General features: G+C 48.8%; 1 protein-coding gene across 2 annotated transcripts in view; it reads right to left on the minus strand.

Moving 5' to 3' along the window:
• The window catches only part of Zbtb16 (zinc finger and BTB domain containing 16), a 179,530-nt gene that overhangs the window by 77,802 nt on the left and 83,449 nt on the right, over positions 1 to 18,279 (minus strand). For both annotated transcript variants that reach the window (XM_032909267.1, XM_032909268.1), the window contains exon 3: positions 8,642 to 8,739. In XM_032909267.1, coding sequence (XP_032765158.1) covers positions 8,642 to 8,739 — 98 coding nt within the window. The remainder of the gene's footprint in view (positions 1 to 8,641; positions 8,740 to 18,279) is intronic.

Raw genomic sequence — 18,279 nt, forward strand, 5'->3', positions numbered from 1 at the left:
CCCCTCCAGGTTCCCTCTCCGAGGCACAGAGACATCCACCACATACTCTGCGAATGAGCCGGTCTCTTTCCACCTTCGCATGGGTTCCAGGGATTGAGCTCAGGTCACCAGGCCTATGGTAGGTGCCTTTACCCACTGAGATACCTTGCTTTAGTGACAGGATAGTCATTGAGTCAAAAATACCAACCCAAGCCTTCTGTGTGCCACACACTTTCCCAGATCACAAACCAGTATAGGAGGATTAGCGAGGGTTGACTGGCGGCTTCCAGGCCCTGGTAGGTACCTGTGGCTGCCTGGGGTCTGGCGATGGGATTCAGGGGAGCAGTGTCCAGTAAGGACTTTGTCAACCTAAGCCTGTTCTTCTATCTACCAACTCCACTTAAAAACAGTGTATAAGAGGACCTAGGCAGAACAGAAGTCATGGCTGAGCAAACCCACTCTTGTTTCGAGGCGAGGGACCAGCACGTGTAAGCTTTCATGTGCTACAAGCTCTCTCCAGTCATGTGTTAAGAGAGTCCTCACCAGGCCTCTGGGCCAGAATGACCCAAGTTCCCCACTCTGACTTGTATCCAACTAACTGCTAAGCTCAGGAACACGGAGGGTAGTATGAGAGGAGACAGACGGACCGACAGACAGATGAGAAAAAACAGGCTAAGGCAGACGGTGACAGAGACAGATGAAGACACGGGAAGGGAGACAGAAAGCACGCAGCGGTGTCGAGCAGAGGCTGTGGCTGACACAGACACAGGACGGTGCCAAAGAGATGAAGTGAGACGGAAGGAGATGGGGGGGCAGAGAGAGACAAAATAAACACCTGCGGATGGAGGGAGGAGGGGGGGGGGAGGGAGGGAGGGAGGGAGGAGGAGGGGAGGGAGGAGGGAGGGAGGAGGGAGGGAGGGGAGGGAGGAGGGAGGGAGGGGAGGGAGGGGGAGGGAGGAGGAAGAGACAGCACGGACCCCTGCCCTGCCAGGAGCACACAAGGAGGAGCAGCAGCAGCATGGTGGGCAGGGCAGGCACAGACCTGGACTCTAAACAACACTGGCCCTGCCTGACTCAAGGGCTAGGGATCAGAGGCTAGAGGAAGAGACAGCCATGGGAGTCCACCCAGAAACACACTACTGTCAGGGGGTATCTGTAGGAAGCCAACGAAGGCATAAGGACTCTGAGAACACAGAAACCTCACTGCGTTCAGGTCCATCCCGCAAAACCAGCCCAGCCCTGCAGCTCCTCATGAGAATCTATTCATCCTTAGACAAAATCAAGGAATAGTAAAGGCAAGCGGAACCTAGGCAGGATGGAAGAAGGAACGAGAGAAGAAAAGACTCCGAATGAACAGCAGACGACAGACAGATGTCCCACCCTCTCCTCTACGGCACCATTCATTCCTAATAGGAAGGTCACCACCTAGCTGTGCAAAATCACGCTGCAATGGGAAAGGGGTGCCACCTTCTTTGGGGATTCGGGGATGAGAGAGAGAGAGAGAGAGAGAGAGAGAGAGAGAGAGAGAGAGAGAGAGAGAGAGGAGACAGAGATATTACATAATTCCCACTTTCTCTCTTCCACCCTTGAAGTCATGTTCTATCTGACAGGCTCCTCTCTGGGGGGGTGGGGGGAGAATGACAAATCCAATCCAAAATTCAACAGCCTGTGTTCTGTTCGGAGAGCACACAGTGTACTGTACAGCCCATAAAACTCCAAACAGCCTCCAGACACTGCTACAATCGTCCTCCATCAAAACACTTTGTCTTGCATACAAAAATAAGATACAGCGCTGAACAGAATACAAAATCAGCCCATTACAGTACAGAGAGACTGCTACTTAGCAACGAGGGGGCTCTAAAGCCTCAATGCTCTACAGGAAGCAAAATCTGTCGAGCCTGTTGGGCAAATGATAAACATTAGCAGTATTAAAAAAACACAAAAGCCATGTAAGTGGATAGACATAATGTAGAAACGAATTTATAGAATAAATTGGGGTAGGGGGGCTTGTAGGGTGTGGGATCCAGGAGGGCCGTTGGAATGAGTTCTCCAGTCCTGCTACACCGCCCTATGTAGAGATGTGTGTACTGGGGGGGGGGGGTACTCGAACCCCTTCCTCACACAGGTTAGAGATGGGAGGGCTGGGAGAGAACTGGTGGGAAAACACTCTTCAATCCAATGACCTGTAAAGGATTTCCCCAAATTTCTCAGTTCAGTTAGCCTGAGATGAAGCCTTGGAGGCTTTAGGACCTCAGGGTATATACTGAGTGACTCTAAGGTGGGCAGAAGTGTGTGGGGATGAGCATGATACCCTGCACCATCGTGTATGACACTCGCTGTTAACAAAACCCCAGACCCAAAAAAAAAAATCAAAACAAAAAACAAACAAACAAACAAACAAAAAGCCCTACCCACCCAAACAACAAAACCCAAAACAGCCCATGTGGGCTGGAAAAAAATCAGTGTATTTCATCAGGTAAAGGGGAAAAATACTCTGGCTAGGAATCAGCGGCAGGGTTTCGGATCCCAGCCAAAACAGGAGCTAAAAAGCAAAACCATATTCGCTTGCGCTCAGCTGAGGCTCTTGAGGCAGAAATGGAGAAGGGGCGGGGTTGGGGGGGATGAGAAGGGGGCTACAGGGAAGGGGCCAGTGTGGAAGAGGGCAGGAAAGAAATGTATTTTTCATCAGCCAGTGTATAATTTATAAACAGCATTAAACAGTTTTTGTTTTCTTTCTCCTCTCTCCCGTGTAGGGGCTTGGACCGCAGTCAAGCCTGCATTAATTTCTGCTTTGGGTACAGTGTGTTCTTGGAGACGCATCTGCAAGCGATCATAAACTCTCTGGAATGCTGGCAGAACATCCAGACCTGCCGGCAGGCCAGTGACGACACCACTCTGGGAAAAAGTTCAGGAAGCTCGCCAAATTCAGAGGAGGGAGAGGAAGAGGCAAGAGTGTGCTCAAGAGGGAGAGGGGGGAGGTTTTCCCAGCTTGTTCCTCTCTGCCACCCCAGTGTGTGGACCTCTGAGACACCCCACTGCCAACAGGAATGCTCGCTGGGTGGGCACCTCTCAAGACCCAGGAGGGAGTTAAAGAGTCCAGAGAGAGGGTTTTACCCTGATAGCAAAAAGAACGCTGGTATCCTCGGGAGAGGCGACAGGGTGAACGGAGCGCCTACAGACTCTCATGTGCCCGGCCAACTCCCAGCTGAAGGTCTTGAGAAGCCGTCTTTGAACTCAAGGCAACCTTTCTGATGATCACTGTGGGGACCCCTCATTTAGCAGTCACAGGGACTTGCCAGCTGCCCTCCTTTCCCTTCCCCTCTGTCTGTAAGAGCCCTGAAGCCAAAAGCTAAGTGCTGGGAGGGAGAGAGGGAGGGAGGGTAGGAGGTGGGGGAGGGAGGAAACGAACCAGGTCAACTCACTGATCTTTGCCAACTTGTATCCCCCACCTCACCCCGTCACAGCAGCTTAAGAAACCCAACCTTGCCTGGCTCCAACTTCTCTAGCACTTTCACCTGCTCCTGGATGACTAAGGCCTCGGATAGCTCAGGCTACCCCATGCTCTGGCTGAAAGGTAAAGCCCATCATCAGCCCAGGCCTTCATTCCTCCACTACGCTCTGAGTCCGAAGACAAGGCTGGTCACAGGGGCGGACTCCTCACAAGCACAAAAGAGTGTTATTTTAACGGGGGAAGTTTAGGACATTCCACACTGCAGCCATGGCCAACGCGGACTACCTGTCATGCCTATGGAAGGGCTTCCAATATCATTGGTCCAGGTCAATCGAGAGCCAAAGCCCAGCAGCCCTTCTGAAGGAAGAGCACTGTCTGTCACTCCTGTCTCAGGAAGCGAGTGGTTTTCCAGTGCTGGCGAGTTACAAATCACTTTACCCTTCCCCTCGTCTTGTCTCTCTGTCCTGGGCCCTGCACACCTTCCTCAGTCCTCCACACACACCCTGCTCACAGACCCCACTCCAAATGGTGCCGTTCATTCTCACAGCCAGGCTTTCTGTGATCTCTCGGGAGCACTGCCCGCACCGTCTATGCAGGGTCTGCATCGTCTGAAGCTCTCCTACCCATCCCTCTTGCCACTTGGTACTCCTCTCTCAACACTGTTTTATAATTAACCCGATGCCTCCTGCTAGACCAAGTTCCTCGAGGGGAAGGATGCTGTGGCATCCATCACTGCTCAATGCGCCCAGCCTTACCCATAATTACTGCATATTAAGCATGCACTCGGTCCAAAAGCCAATGATACCCCCAGGATGGGGCCTGACCACCTAGACACCCAGACCCCTCCAACCAAACAGCTGTGTCCAAAACAGAGCGAGCAGTTGTAGTGTGTTTATAAAGCCAGCAGCAGTGCGTCAAGCCAAGGTGCGGCAAGCTCATGTAAGCCGAATTCGAAGATTTATACTGGGCAAGTTCAGAACCCACTGAGTCACGGCCTGTGGTCTGTCTAGCCCCACATCCCAGCTGGAAATCGCCTCTTTGTGAAAAGCAAGAGCCAAGAGCTGGGGACCTGTGCATGCTTCCTGACTAACTGCAATGGGAACAGGGCAGCGAATGAGGCTTTAGAGTCTCACCTCTGGATGTGGATGGTGGGCTGGGGGAGACTCTTCAGCTCCCTGCCACGGCCCTATACCTACTGTTTGGCAAAAACTTGAATGGAAGGCATTGCTCTTCCCTCGACGAGCCACGCCCCCCAATCCTGAAGCCCTTCTGATCCCCAAAGCCACCTCTAAAGGCAGAGCTGGACCAGATCAGTCATCAGTTAAACGAGTTGGTGGTGGTCAATTTAAACTATCATCAGGTAGATCTTATAAACGCCTGGGTAGTTATAGCACTCAAGTCGGGATCAAAACTTCAATTAGACCAGAACATTCACTACCACCATTTAGGGTCTTTAAAAAAAAAAAAAAAAAAAAAAAAAACCAACACAACTGAAAAAGAGAAAGTAAAGAGAGAGGGGAGGGGAGAGATCACAGCCTCTCAGAAGGGCCTCCTACAGGGCAAACTTCTAATTAAACAAATTGTCAATTTCAACACAATGAAAACTGATTTAAGAGCGTAAATTTAGGATTCTAGTCACTGCAAATAAGAGCTTGCCTTGTTGATCTCCTACAGGCTGATTTCATCTGATAGAGAAGTGAGGAGGAGAGGAAGACGACAGGAGGGAAAAGAAAGACCCAGAAGAGGTATGGCAAGCCAGACCGGAGTCCTTCCTCACAGAAATAACATCACGGAATTCAGTGCATTCTCTCCTCCGGCATAGCAGAAACTCTTGTTTTCACCCCACCCTTTCCAGATCAGAAAAAAAAAAAATAATAATCGAGTACGATGACAAAGTTGGCTGAGCAGTCACTGTACATACTGTACCCACAAGTCTGGCTCGCAGCCAGACCTGGCTCCGTGCCAGGTCTACAATAACAAACACAGGCTGTGCTAGCCAAGAGGGGGTGGGGCGGCCAGCACCAGCAAGCCAGGGAGGAAGGGAAAGGCATGCAGTGTGGTGGAGCAGAAGAAACAACCAGAATGAGCCTGGCTAGGACAGCCTCGGAAACACTGAGGGAGCAACCAGGACCCCTGCCCAGGACAGAGTTCACTTCTCCACAGCCGGTCCTTAAAAACAAGGGAGAAGGACCCCCCACCAAAAAAGGTTTCCCAGGCCCTGCGCACCATTTATCTTCCCAGCTCCAACCCTTTACCGTCTATAAAATGGGTCTGTGGTATAAATCCTGAGGTGGGCCTCACTGTCACTTCCTAACACAAAGACTTCAAACCAGAGAAGCCAAAAACAAAAAACAAACAAAACAAAACAAAAACAACAACAACAACAACAAAAACCCCAAAAACCTAACCTAGGCTGTCTATGGTATGTTCCAGACCAGCCAGGGTATGTCTCAATAACTAACTGACTAACTAACTATGTAAATAAATAAATGTAGGTTCCCTTTTGTTTTTTTTTTTTAAAGCAGGGTGTCACATAGCCCAGGCTGGCCTTGAATTCCTGAGCCCTTTGCCTCTACTTCCCTAGTGCTGGGATTCTATCTTCTAATGCGACAGAGTTCTCTGATCTGCTACAGGGGTAGTGGTTGCTAGACAATCAGGAACCCCTCAGATCCAGACCCTAACCTGAAGCAGGTTCAGGTCTCTGCGGGGGGCAGAGGACAGGAAGTGGTCTAGCCTCCCTGGCCTTTGGTGCTACTTGGACATCAAGATACACCTGTACAGGAGTGAGGGGTCTGAAGGCAAAAAAACAAAGGACAAAAAAGCAGACAGGAAAGGCTCAGACTCTGCAGGCTCTGAGCTGCGTAGCTGTGTGCGAGGGTGAATTAAAACAAAATGGTAACCAAACTCTCCTTCACAAGGGCAGTGGCAGATGGGTTTCAGAGGGACCAACCACATAGTATATAGAGTCAGTCTTCCATGGCCAGTACATCAGTACTGAAACGGAAAACTAGGAAAATACTTCCTAAAGCGTGTGAAGCATAAAGACCGTGAGACTCTGGAGTGGTGACGTAGATAGGACCAAAGTGGGTGCCCCTTTGGGGACCTGCTAGTTTGCAGCAAAGTGATGCAAAGTCACTATCTTGTCAGAACTGGGGACAGCAAACCCACCTAGAAGAAAGAGTTCAGTAGCTCTCAGCACATCGCAGCCACACACCCCAATATTGTAGACATGGGTTCCCAGCAGAGCTGGTAGCCAAGTCATACTTGCTCCTACCGCCTGGAAGAGGGCTAGGAGGTCTAGTGTGTCCCCCTTCCATCAAGCCCCTCAGACATGAAAGGATTTCTGCTGCAGGTGAGGGCAAACAGGACCTTAGAGTCCTCAGGTTGCTCATCAAATGCCTAGGCTGTACTCATTAGCTCATGTAAGCATTTGCTGATGCCAGGCAATGTGTTAGACGTAACACTGGCCTGATCCTGTGCCCTGGCAGTTTACTGTCTGTCAAGGAGAAAGAAGGGAGAATATACTTACCAAGCACCCGCCACACTGTGAGCATGGCGGCATAAAGGTTGTATGAGCCTTTACAAGTTAAGTTCTCAGGGTTCGACTTAAACATCCCTGCTTTACAAACAAGGAGGCTGAGGCTCAGAAAGGCCAAGCTGCCTCATCGGGAAGTAGGTACCCAAGTTTCTTCCACCGCATTGTCCTGCCTCTCAAGAGGGGAGGAGTTCAGGCAAGGCCAGAAATAACAGTAACACACGGAAGAAAGACTGTGCTTAAAGCATCAGCTACAGGAATGGGTGTCAGAGGAGGGCATGGTTACCTCTGATTGAAAATGGGGAACTGGCTAAGGTGGTCTTGTTTTTGAAAAGGGTCTGGGAAAACCTGGAAAGGTGGGAGAAGGGTTCTGCCTCGAAGGCAGGAGGAGACAACAGAACCAAAGCGCTACCCAGTAAGCGCTGAGTCGGTGAAGCCACGTGAGCAAGCTAGGCAGCAAAGTTACAGTGGGGTACCGCAAGGCTGCCGATGAGAACTTACACCATCGTCCACACAACCGATCGGAGGAAGAATAGTACACAGACAGCCCACCAGGCTGGAAGTATTTGAGGTGAGATGAGGAGGCATGCCTCGGGGTGACAGCGGAACAGGGAAGGAAGTCTAGGTAGTCACCGTCCCATCGATGTCTGAATCACCACTGCAGACCAGGGAGCATGGAGATGTGTAGTACTCGTGTCTAAAGCCTTTCATCTAATCCTCAAACCAGAAAAATCACCTCTATGTAGAGGCAACACCTCATTTGCACTGACAGATAAAGAGACGGGCTCAATTTGCCCACAGTTTCATGGTTAGTGTCAACTTAGTGTCAAGCAAGAGGGGGCCTTGAATCACGTGTTAAAATCCCAGAGGACATGTTGCTCGAGGCAATATGAAAGGCTGAAGCAGGGGCAGTTATCAGAGGTCACCTACGTAAAGAGAGCAAGACCAAAGAAGACAGACCGCCTCTCCCCTAAAACACCAGTGCAAAGTTTAAAGATGAAGCTACTAGAAGGAGAAGGCCTGAGAGGGGAGTCACTGGTGCCACAGAAGGCAGGCTGCACCCTCGGCTAAAAGCCTGCAGCATCAGGACTACAGGATCCTTCCCTGTACCCAGAACACCAGGCACACAGGATGTCAAGGGCTTCTCTCTCTTTACATAGCTTTGGGGCAGAACAGCTTTGCCCAAACATGAGCAAAATTACTGGCAGCCATATAGTCAACCCCACTAGAATTGGATAAAATTAACTTGCAAAAGACAGCACGCTATAACTAGCTTTGAGTTCCAACCTTTCTATATCTATTTAATTAAAGGCTCTTGTATAATTTGAACCCAATAGTCAGATTCATTAGACAGCGAGAACCTAATTCCACAACTGTTTCTGCTAATGAAACTGCAGTCTACTTCAGGAGGTAGATCGCAGGCACAGGGCATGGGTCCCAGTAACGGCCTGGGAACCCCAGGGGAGAGCACACAGCTCGGTTCCTCCGGTGGGCACGCTCTCAGGGTGGCTTCTCTGCTCCATGGAACTGAAAGGAGGATCCGAGGGACATGGTGGACCAAAGCCCCGGTTGGCAGTGAAGACAACCAGAGCAGGGCCAGCTCTGAGTTGAGGGTGAAAATGGCAGGAGGTGGTTGTTTGTACCAATGTGGGGCCGCTGAAGGAGCCCTCACCTACCTGAATGAGCCAATAAATGCATTCTCAGTCGCAAACTATCCAGGAACCGTTTTCCGCAGAGTTCGCATCCGTATGTCTTCATCCCACTGTGCAGCTTCCTGTGGGGAAAGGGAGAGGACAGGTTGACACCGACTGGACAGAGGACAGCCCATCCCCCCACAGGCCGACAGGCTTTCAGAGCAATCCCCAGGGGGGAAAGGAGGAGGTGGTGAGGGGTGGGAGGGACTGGTAACGCTGATCCTGTTCCTGATTCTGGGACAGTCCCATGTGCCCGGTGTCCGTGGATTGCTGTATACATTCCTAAAAGTGCAGGGCACTCCTCATTGCTTTAACACTGGTACTCAGACTCGGATCTGAGTGCAGAAGAAAAAAAGGTCTCAGCATCTGGGGCAGCCAAACAGAGGGCTCACTGTCAAACTAGTACATATCATGAATGAAGCCCTTCTGGCCTTTGTTTACCTCCAGGCAGCACTAACTCATGCCCTCTCCCGCCCCTCATGGGGCTGTGCCAGACTCAGGCTCCTGCCATCTGCTAGACTCGGAAGGCTGCACTGATGTCATCTTTCTCTCCATCTCCAAGGCCCAGGGCTGGGTCTTTCCAAATGAGTCTAAGAAGGAACAAATTCTATGGGCAAGCACACTTCTCTCTCTCAGTAGCTAGATGCTCTTCGAGTAGCCGTGACCTACCTCCAACCCCCCACCAGACAGAAGAACTGCAAAAACATCAGATAACTTCAATCTAGAACAAGTTCCTTTATCCTACCACGGTTCTTCCATACGTGTCATCTCGTTACCATCGTTAAGATCCTATGAAGTGGCATGTCATTACCATGGCAACAACTGGTCCAAAGCTCTGGGACAATGCTACCTTTTATCCTAAGTCCCTGCTGGGCTGTTTCTGCTTAGACCTTTTACCATGGAGCTGGTCATTTTCAAGGAACCGAGTGAGTGGACCAGCAAGTAGGGAGCTGAGCAGGGTGGGGGTAGGGGCGCTCTGAGCTACTTATGTGAGCTGGCCCCAAATGCTGACTCTCCTATCCTCAAGCCCCAGTGGCCACTGCTTGATCCAGGATCCACCTACAACACCTACCCCAGTCTGTTTCTTCCCTGTCACTAAGGAGCAGGGCAGAGAGGGGCAGACAGAGACAGGATCCGAGGGCAGTGGGGCAGGTGGGCGACACAGGGCTCTCTGGGAGCCTAGATTATTGCTGGGCAGAATGACGGTTTGCTATAAAACCATGGTGGGCTGCCGAGCTGGTACTGGCTACATGAGAAAACCGGACGATAGTACGTACTCGAAGTGGCAGTGCCAACATCACAAATGACACCCAACCACACACTGCTACCAACTTACAGATCCCAGCACTATGCCAAGATCATTCCGTGCCTCCCCGCCCCCCAAGGGGTGCCTCTGTAGCATGCCGAGCATGGCGCGCCAAGCAACGGGCCACCATAGCATGAGGACAGCACCCGGCGCCATGTGTGCAGCTTCCCGATAGGGATCACAGGCCGTTCTTTGCAGAACTCTTTCTCAATCACATTGTTCTGTTTGCTGCCTTCCTCTTCCCCCTTGCCAAAGACAAATGATTTCTCAAGCACAAACACATAAACACACACGGTCTCCCACAACACTCTAGGGCGCCCCACCCATCCCCCATGCGTTATCTCACTCTTGGCTGTGGCTGATCTATCCAAATTGAGAAAGAGTACAGAACATTTTAACTGAACATTCTTTACTCTGATTATATTTCACAATGTCAGGGCACTGGGGCATGTCCGAATAGTGTTTGGGGCAAAGTGTGTTTTTAAATAGGTACCCAGGCATCACACACACACACACACACACCACAGCGGGGGTGGGGGTGAAAGGGGGACACTCCTGTCCCTTGCCTGGGCATGACAAGTATTTGCCTTTCGAAGAGATATCTACAGAACACAAAGACTTTCCAAGGGTGGTTTCCCAGGTGCTTTCCTGAAGGTTGATTAGGAATGGGGTCCAGCTGATTTTCACCCTTTTAATCATTTAGGATTTGTTAGCTTCCGGGGTGGGGGGGCATCCCTGGGAGCATAGGAGAGCCCATATGGATTTGTTTTTCCAAAGGACTGTGGATGGTCAGTCTTCAGGTCTGAGGAGTATCCCCGCCAGCCTACACTCAATTCCTCCTCCAGAGTTCCAGATCAAGTCTCTTACCCGGATAAACACTCTTAAGTAACGGCATTGCCTTTTTCCCTGGATAGAAGAAGATTTGCTCAGCAATTGCTGAAAGTGGCTTTTCTTCCAGTTGCCAGCCAGACTGGCTCTGTGTGAAAGGTGACAGATTCCAGCCTGTTTCCTGCACAGGTATTTCATTGGCACCAAGAGGAAGGCCAAGCACACAGATATGAGACCCAGACTCTCACCCTGACCCAGCCCTGGCTGGTTTAAAGACCTTGACCAACTCGTGTTGTCATAACCACTTGAATTATATTTTACATTTTTGAGAGGGGATGTCTTTATGAAGGAATGATGGGCCTGAAACTTGATCTATAAAGCAGGCTGGCCTTGAGCTCTCAAAGATCTGCCTGCCTCTGCTTCTCAAGTGCTGGGATCAAAAGTGTGCACTACCACGGACAGCTATCAAATTTGTTCTCACTTGTAAGATGATCTATCTTAGTAACTAAAATTGTAGGTGAAGATAAGTTTAATTATTCAGAAGTCTCAACCATATCCTTTTTGACTTGGGCTCCAAGGAGTTCCTGAAAGGGACAATTATTTTCCTGGACCACAGATCTGCTTGCTGCTGCCTATTGTAATATACTATGAGGCCCAGGTCATAGGCTATGATACAACGAACAAAACTCTAGAACCAGCCCAGCAATCTGTTAGCTTTAATCCCTTCTAATCCAGAAGGCCTTTTTTTTTTCTCTTTCAGCAAAAGAACCTTCTAGAAGTTATCGGGAGCCTTTCCTCTGAACTGTTTCAGTAACCGTGAGTCTTCTAGTCTTCAATGGCATGTGTGTTCTGTCTTACCCAATTCTCAGGGGGAGCACACTGTCCTGAAACTGACCTACTAACTCAGTGCCCCACACAGGTTCCCAGAGACCCAGCATGGCATCCGTGTGAGTCCACATGTAGCAAGGACAAAGGTCATGCTTCGTTGGCAGGGAGAGCCTGACAAAGCAGACAAAGTTGAAGACAGGAAGAGGGGACAACCTCATGGGCCTGCCTGGGACATCAACAGAGCCCTGAACGAGTTTGCTCGTTTTAGAAAATTTACTGTCTACACAAGCAAGGAAGAAGATCTCTCAATTCCAAGAAAGCATAAGTGGCAGAGAGGAAATGAGTACATTCTACAGACCCAGCAAGCAGCGGACTCTGGCACAGTCTTCAGGGGGGCCCCTGCAGAAACACAATCCCACCAAAAGCAAAATAACACCTTTGTGCTAGGCCACCTCTCTTTACCCACTGTCACTACATTCTACATAGATTTAAACCAAAATGCTAATCTCACCTTCTTCCCAGCTCAACATCTCCCCAGGTCTGGCCTGTCTTTTCATAAGGCACTGCCTCCCTTGATGATGGGATTCCCACACGTGTTCTCCAGGAGGAAGCCAGACTGGTGGCCGCCATTTTGAAAGTCATCTGACTCTAGAGTGGCTCCATCCATCTCAGACAAAACCTGACCTGACTTCACGCGCTGCGCAGGGAACAGAAGTTCACTCATACCCAAGAAGATAAAGAAGTTAAATTGACCATTTCTACCCATTTCCCCAAGAAAGAGAATCACTATGTGGAACTTTATCTTAACAAATCTGAACCTTTGAGCAACACAAGAGGAGGACTCATTTTCTCTCACCACTCTCTCCCTTGCAGCAGCTCTCGCTAATAAAACCACTCTGGCCACGGTGTCACTGGGACATGTCTGTGCTCACTGAATCTTCGAATCACGAAGATCCCATCTGGTTTCAAGTACTGATGTTCAATGACAGATGCTATGCCTACCTTGCCTTTGCTTCCTAAGACCCATTTTAAAGGCACTGTCCAAGGCCAAAGAAGCCCCTAGGAAAAGCAGGTATAGGTATATTCTGTTTATCCTAGAAATAATCTGAATACAACAGCTACATAGGCAGCCTCCATTCCAGAACCAAACCTTATCTCGTGTCTCCGGACATCCATACAAGAAAGGCCTATGGTAGTTTTCTGGAACGATAAACATTGAGCTTCAGACCAACCTCATGAATCCAGAATAGGCTTCCATCAACCCAGCTCAAAAGGGACAGCACAAGAACATGTGTGTTATCAAGGAGTGACCCACCCTGTCTTCCCTACCTCAGTCCCCCTAATCTTAAAGAGAGCCCTGCATGCTTGCCCTCTTCAGAAGTAGTCCACTTCAGGATGAGGAGGGGCTTCACAGCATCATCGAGAAAAAGACAAAAAAACAAACAAAAAAAAAAAAAAAAAACCTAGAGGCTCTGGCCTCTGGATTGGGGGGATGAGGGAGCTCGAGGCCTTATTCCTTCTTGTGTTTTGTATAGGGATAAAGGGCAAAGATGGGACTTACCCACAAGCAAGAAAGGTTAAGAGAAAAGCTCTCAGTTCCACTTGCCCAGGGACTTCACTCCCTCACTCTGCTAAGAGGAAGCTGAAATAGTGTGACCCGTGAGTTTGGGGGGAGAAGAGATCAGAACAGGGAACCATGCCATAAGGGAACTAGGACAGGCCACTGGAAGAGAATGTACAACCAGACACTGGACAATGTTTTACCCATTCTCAGTTAACTGATATATCTTCTGAACTAAAGCTCAGCCCAGGCCAATAAGGCCCAGATGGTCCTTCAATTCACTCAGGGCCTGCTCAGAGGCTGAACTGCTTATGACAGCCCCTTGACACTGGCAATTTTGCTCTGTTTGCTTTGGTGGACTAAAAACCTTGAGCATGTACCCTCTTTAGGTGTTTTCATTGTGATACAGGATCTCCCTAGGTTACCACGCTGCCTTAAACTCTCCCTGTCTTCCTACAGTCTCAGCCTCCTCGGCAGAGAGGGTGACAGGTCTGCAACCCAGAACCCCAGCTAGGGCCTTCTAATCTCACAGCCGTGTGTCCTAGTTTTATCTTGGTTACTCTGGTGAAAAAGCATATTAGTGGGAGAACGTAGTTTATATCTGCTCACAATTCCAGGTTCAAGTTCATCATAGCAGAGAAGTCACAGCATGAGGAGCTGGAAGCAGCTGGTCATATATCTACAGACACGCACACCGGCCAACCCAATGGAGACAATCCCCCATGGAGACTTTCTTCCCAGGGGATTCTGGGTTATGTCAAGTTGACAGGATTTGACCCATTTGGTGATTCTAAGACAGCCTCAAGAAGTATACATGAATGACATCCAGACCCAGCTCTAAATGCGTCCTCCAAAGCCTGAAGCCCATGTGAGCAACAACCCTCTCAAAGGCCCTCTACTTACAGAGGGAAGCTAGCCCCATGCAAACCTGCTGGGCCTCTCTGTCAACAAACACTGACTCCCAGCCAACCTCTCCCTGTGGGGACAACATGAACTAGGCCAAAGCTTCCAGCACCAAAAGAAATAGGCTCCCAGAATGGCTGTAAAACCTGGCTGGGCTCACTCACCTTTCTAAACAGTAGCTAAGCTGAGAGAGGAAAAAGACTTCAATCTTGGGCTTTTTCACTTTCCTTAAGATTGTTGTGAATTTTTTTTTAAAGTCCCAAGTCTGAGGCTCACAGACCCTTATTTCACATGACAGGTCAAAGGTTAACCAGCCAACGGTATTCTGAGGAAGTGCTGGCACGAAGATGAGCCTATCAGAGATGTCCTCTCCAAAGCCAACTGCCAGGGAAACGGTGGTTATCTATACCACTCAGCCCAGCCTCCTGCATTTTCTGCAGGTTTGGTGCCTGTCCACTTCCTTGGTTTGTTTTTGTTTTTGACACAAGGTATGGGTCTACTTATGTAACCCCTGACTCACCTAGACCTCACTCTAGCTCAGGTTGGCTTCACACTCATGATCCCCCTGCCTCAGCCTCTTGAATGCTGAGATTACGGCATGCACCAGCATGTCAGCCTTCTGCATGGATCTTCATGGGAAAGAAAACCTTCCAACAGTAAGCACTAGGACCTGAACCCTAAACCAAAGCAAGCTTTGCACGGGGCCCAAGGACACTTGATGAATGTTCCCTACCTTCTAAGGGTGACATTAGATCTTCCTAGAGAATGTTTCTTAATGTCACCAGCAGTGTCATATTCCAGGCGGGGTCATTAGTCATTCCCGGTGCCACTGTGCTATATACATCACTCAAGACTAAGCTGTTTCTATGTTCCTCAGAACTCCAAGCTTAAGGACAAGAATCATGGTTCCATCTCTGCCTTCAACGGAGACTCAAGCAGACGGTGACACGGGATTTCTAGCGAGGTGGTCTCTAGCTGCTCTAAGATAGAGGGAGACACCTGGCCACTGCCCTGCAGTCCCGTGCACCTGCCTGGCATTGGAGAACATGCTTGAGCCGGGGTGGGGGTAGGGCGGGGAGAAAGGACAGTTCCAGCCTCAGCTAGGCATGGGTCCCTTTCATTTCCTCAAAACAGAAGGGAAATTATCCTTTCAACCGCTTCTTTTTAAAAATGTGGAGATTAGATAGTCATTTGACAAGCTTCACATGCATAGCTGGTATTACTACAAATTATCCTTCTAGCAATATAGTTCGTGGCTCTCTGACTAGTCAATATTAATAAACATTACCCAATGCTTTTACAACACAATTTATTTTTTAATACAGATCTTTATGTATGCCATAAAGTAAATATACTAATAAAAGCCAAGGATTTCAAAGAAGCGATTTTAAAAACAACCGAGAACTAGCAGTACTGGTTAACACTTTCCCTGCTGCAGGTTTCCTAGGGATGCAGGCTCGCAGAGGATGCGAGACAAGGGGCCATTTTGGTTGATTTGGAGTCTCTGTGGGGGAAGGAGAAGGAACACCAAGGAGCCATGCCTTCTCAAGAATCATCTAGCTAGAAGGTATGTGTTGACCAGGCATATGCATCAACTGAACCGGGAGGAGCAGGACATGCGGTTTTCCCTCCAGGTATCCTAGCAGACAACAGACACTCTTTGTCAAACCTCTTGTCTCTCCAGCCTTTGCCTTTCCATCTTTGCAGCCCAAACAAGACAAGATCAAGATGATCTCTTGGATTCTTGCTAGTCAGCTCCACAAACTGCAAGGTGGTGGGGCCGACACAGGCAACACTGGCTGTACTCTACCCCCCATTCATGAAGGGTCCGCATCACATGCAAAGGGTTTCATCATGCAATGTATAATGCCTCCCCCCATTAAACGATGGAAACAAACCAAAAAGGGAATTTGAAGAGAAAATGTGGGAGATGGAGACACCTGCCTTCCCCCTATACACATATCCACCCACTTCAGTACAAGGATAACGCTGCCTGTTGCCCAAAAGAGAAATCTCTTCTCCATCCCTTTTAAGGGCTCCCAGAATGAAAGCCATTCATACATCACTGACTCCTATCTGGCCGACTACTGAGGGGATGGGAGAGTCCTATGCTTCAAAAAGCATCAGAGGCCTGGAGAGATGGTTCTGTAGGTAAAGACCTCCAGCTCCTACATGAAAGAGGTGTGAGATCTCGTATGTCGGTGAGCCTACTACTGGGAAGGTGGGAAAGATGGGTGGATCCTTCGCTATTACTAGCTAGCTGACCTACGCAGTTATGAGCTCTGCATTCAGTGAGACTCTGTTTGAAAAGATAAGGTGGAAGGCAGGTGGTGGTAGCCCTTGCCTTTAATCTCAGTAGTTGGGAGATAGAAGCAGGTGGATCTCTGTGAGTTCAAGGACAACCTGACAGACACAGGACGTTCCAGTCAGTCAAGGCTGTATATAATGAAAGCCTGTCTCAAGAAAACTGAAGGAAAGGAGAGGGAAGTTGAAAGGAAGGGCGGTATAGGAAATGGCATGTAACATGCTAATCTATCTCCCTGAGGAAGTATTCTAAGATGGACCCTGAGGGCCTCTGAGCATTGGGTGGCCTGGGCTCCTGGCTGTTATATAACCTACACTTGTTTTAAAATATTGAGTTCTCCCAAGTCATTTATTTGAAATATCTCTATCAACAAATTTCACCAAGAACAAAAGTTTTTCATTTGGGCTCTGGGCTCTGGGCTGATGGTATCGCGCACAATCACATACAGTCTCTTTCAACAAGGTCTTAGCATGCTTATCTGTGAAGTTGCTGGTAGCCAAATATGACTGAAATGTTCTATTTATGCTCACTGGATTAAGGAGATGTTGCAACACTGCACAAAAACCTGGCAGATGTAAGCAAGGTATTACAGCCAAGGCAGTTAAGATCTGACGGCAGGAATCAATACACACGTTTGTAGTTTTTCTTTTAACAAAGAAGAAAAGTTGTGTGTGTGTGTGTTTAAAAAAAAAAAGAAAAGAAAAAGAAAATGAGAGAAGAGAAAAATAGTAAAAAGCTTCAAGATTTATCGCGTGCCTGAGCTTCTTCCAAACCCAAAACAGGGTACCGTGGTGCATACTAGATGGTGTCAGCCCAGGGGAAACAAAAATAAATCCAAAGCATTCTCTCCAGTTCCTCAGGGCCCTATAAGGGAATCAGGCTACGGTTATGGATGTGCTGGGCTTGATGTTTTTTAAATCTTTCTCTCTGTCTCCCATACAAGGTTTTTCTCCAGCACAAATAGCCAGTTTCTATGAAAACAGCTTTCAAAACTCTACACTCTCTGGTGATCTCCCAGTGTTGCCTGGGTGTGGGAGATGTCTTTGCCTCTTGGTTATCAGGAACTGTTTCTTGGGTTTCCACTTCAGTCAGAGGACCAGGATGCTGCCTGTGAATCCCAGGGACCCATCTGCAAACTCGGACCATTGTGGAGAATAACGGGGCCTCTGAAAGCCCCTGCAAGCCCATGCCTTCGGAATTAAACCACTCTGAAAACCCCTTTAATCTATATTGCCTCGTTCTTCCCGCTTACTACACTGAAAATTAAATTACTTTTCTATGAGGATTCTGAGCTGGAGAGCCAGGCTCTCTACCTCAGTTGTGAACATCAGAGATGAGCTGGGCAGATTATCTCTATGGACATCAAATCACATTCAAATCACAGTGGGGAAATTATTGTCATTTTAATGAAGGAGGGGGAGGCAGAATTTTTTCCTTTTTTTTTTTTTTTGAGAGAGAGATTGAGATTTGTCAGCTTTGAGCATATTATTGCTTAAAAAAAACAAACAAACAAACAAAAAGAAAACCCACCGGGTCCCCCAAACCTCAGTTTCTCCTAGAACAACGAGGAAAAAAAAAAAAACAACTTTAATTCTAGAACTCCAGAGGCAGGGGATCTCTTGACTCTGAGGCCAGCCTGGTCTACATACAGCTGTAAGTCAGCCAGGACTGCTCACGGTGAGACCCAGTCGGAAGACAGACAGACAGACAGACAGACAGACAGACAGACACACACACACACACACACACACACACACACACACACACACACACACACACACACACGGAAGAGGGGAAGAAAGATAAGGAGCAAGGAGGGAGGAAGAGAGGGAGGAAGAGAGGGGGAGGGGAAGTGCCCACAATCAAGTCATCGTCACCTCAGGTTATTT

The sequence above is a fragment of the Rattus rattus genome, chromosome 8 (genome assembly GCF_011064425.1).
Source record: "Rattus rattus isolate New Zealand chromosome 8, Rrattus_CSIRO_v1, whole genome shotgun sequence".
NCBI lineage: Eukaryota > Metazoa > Chordata > Mammalia > Rodentia > Muridae > Rattus > Rattus rattus.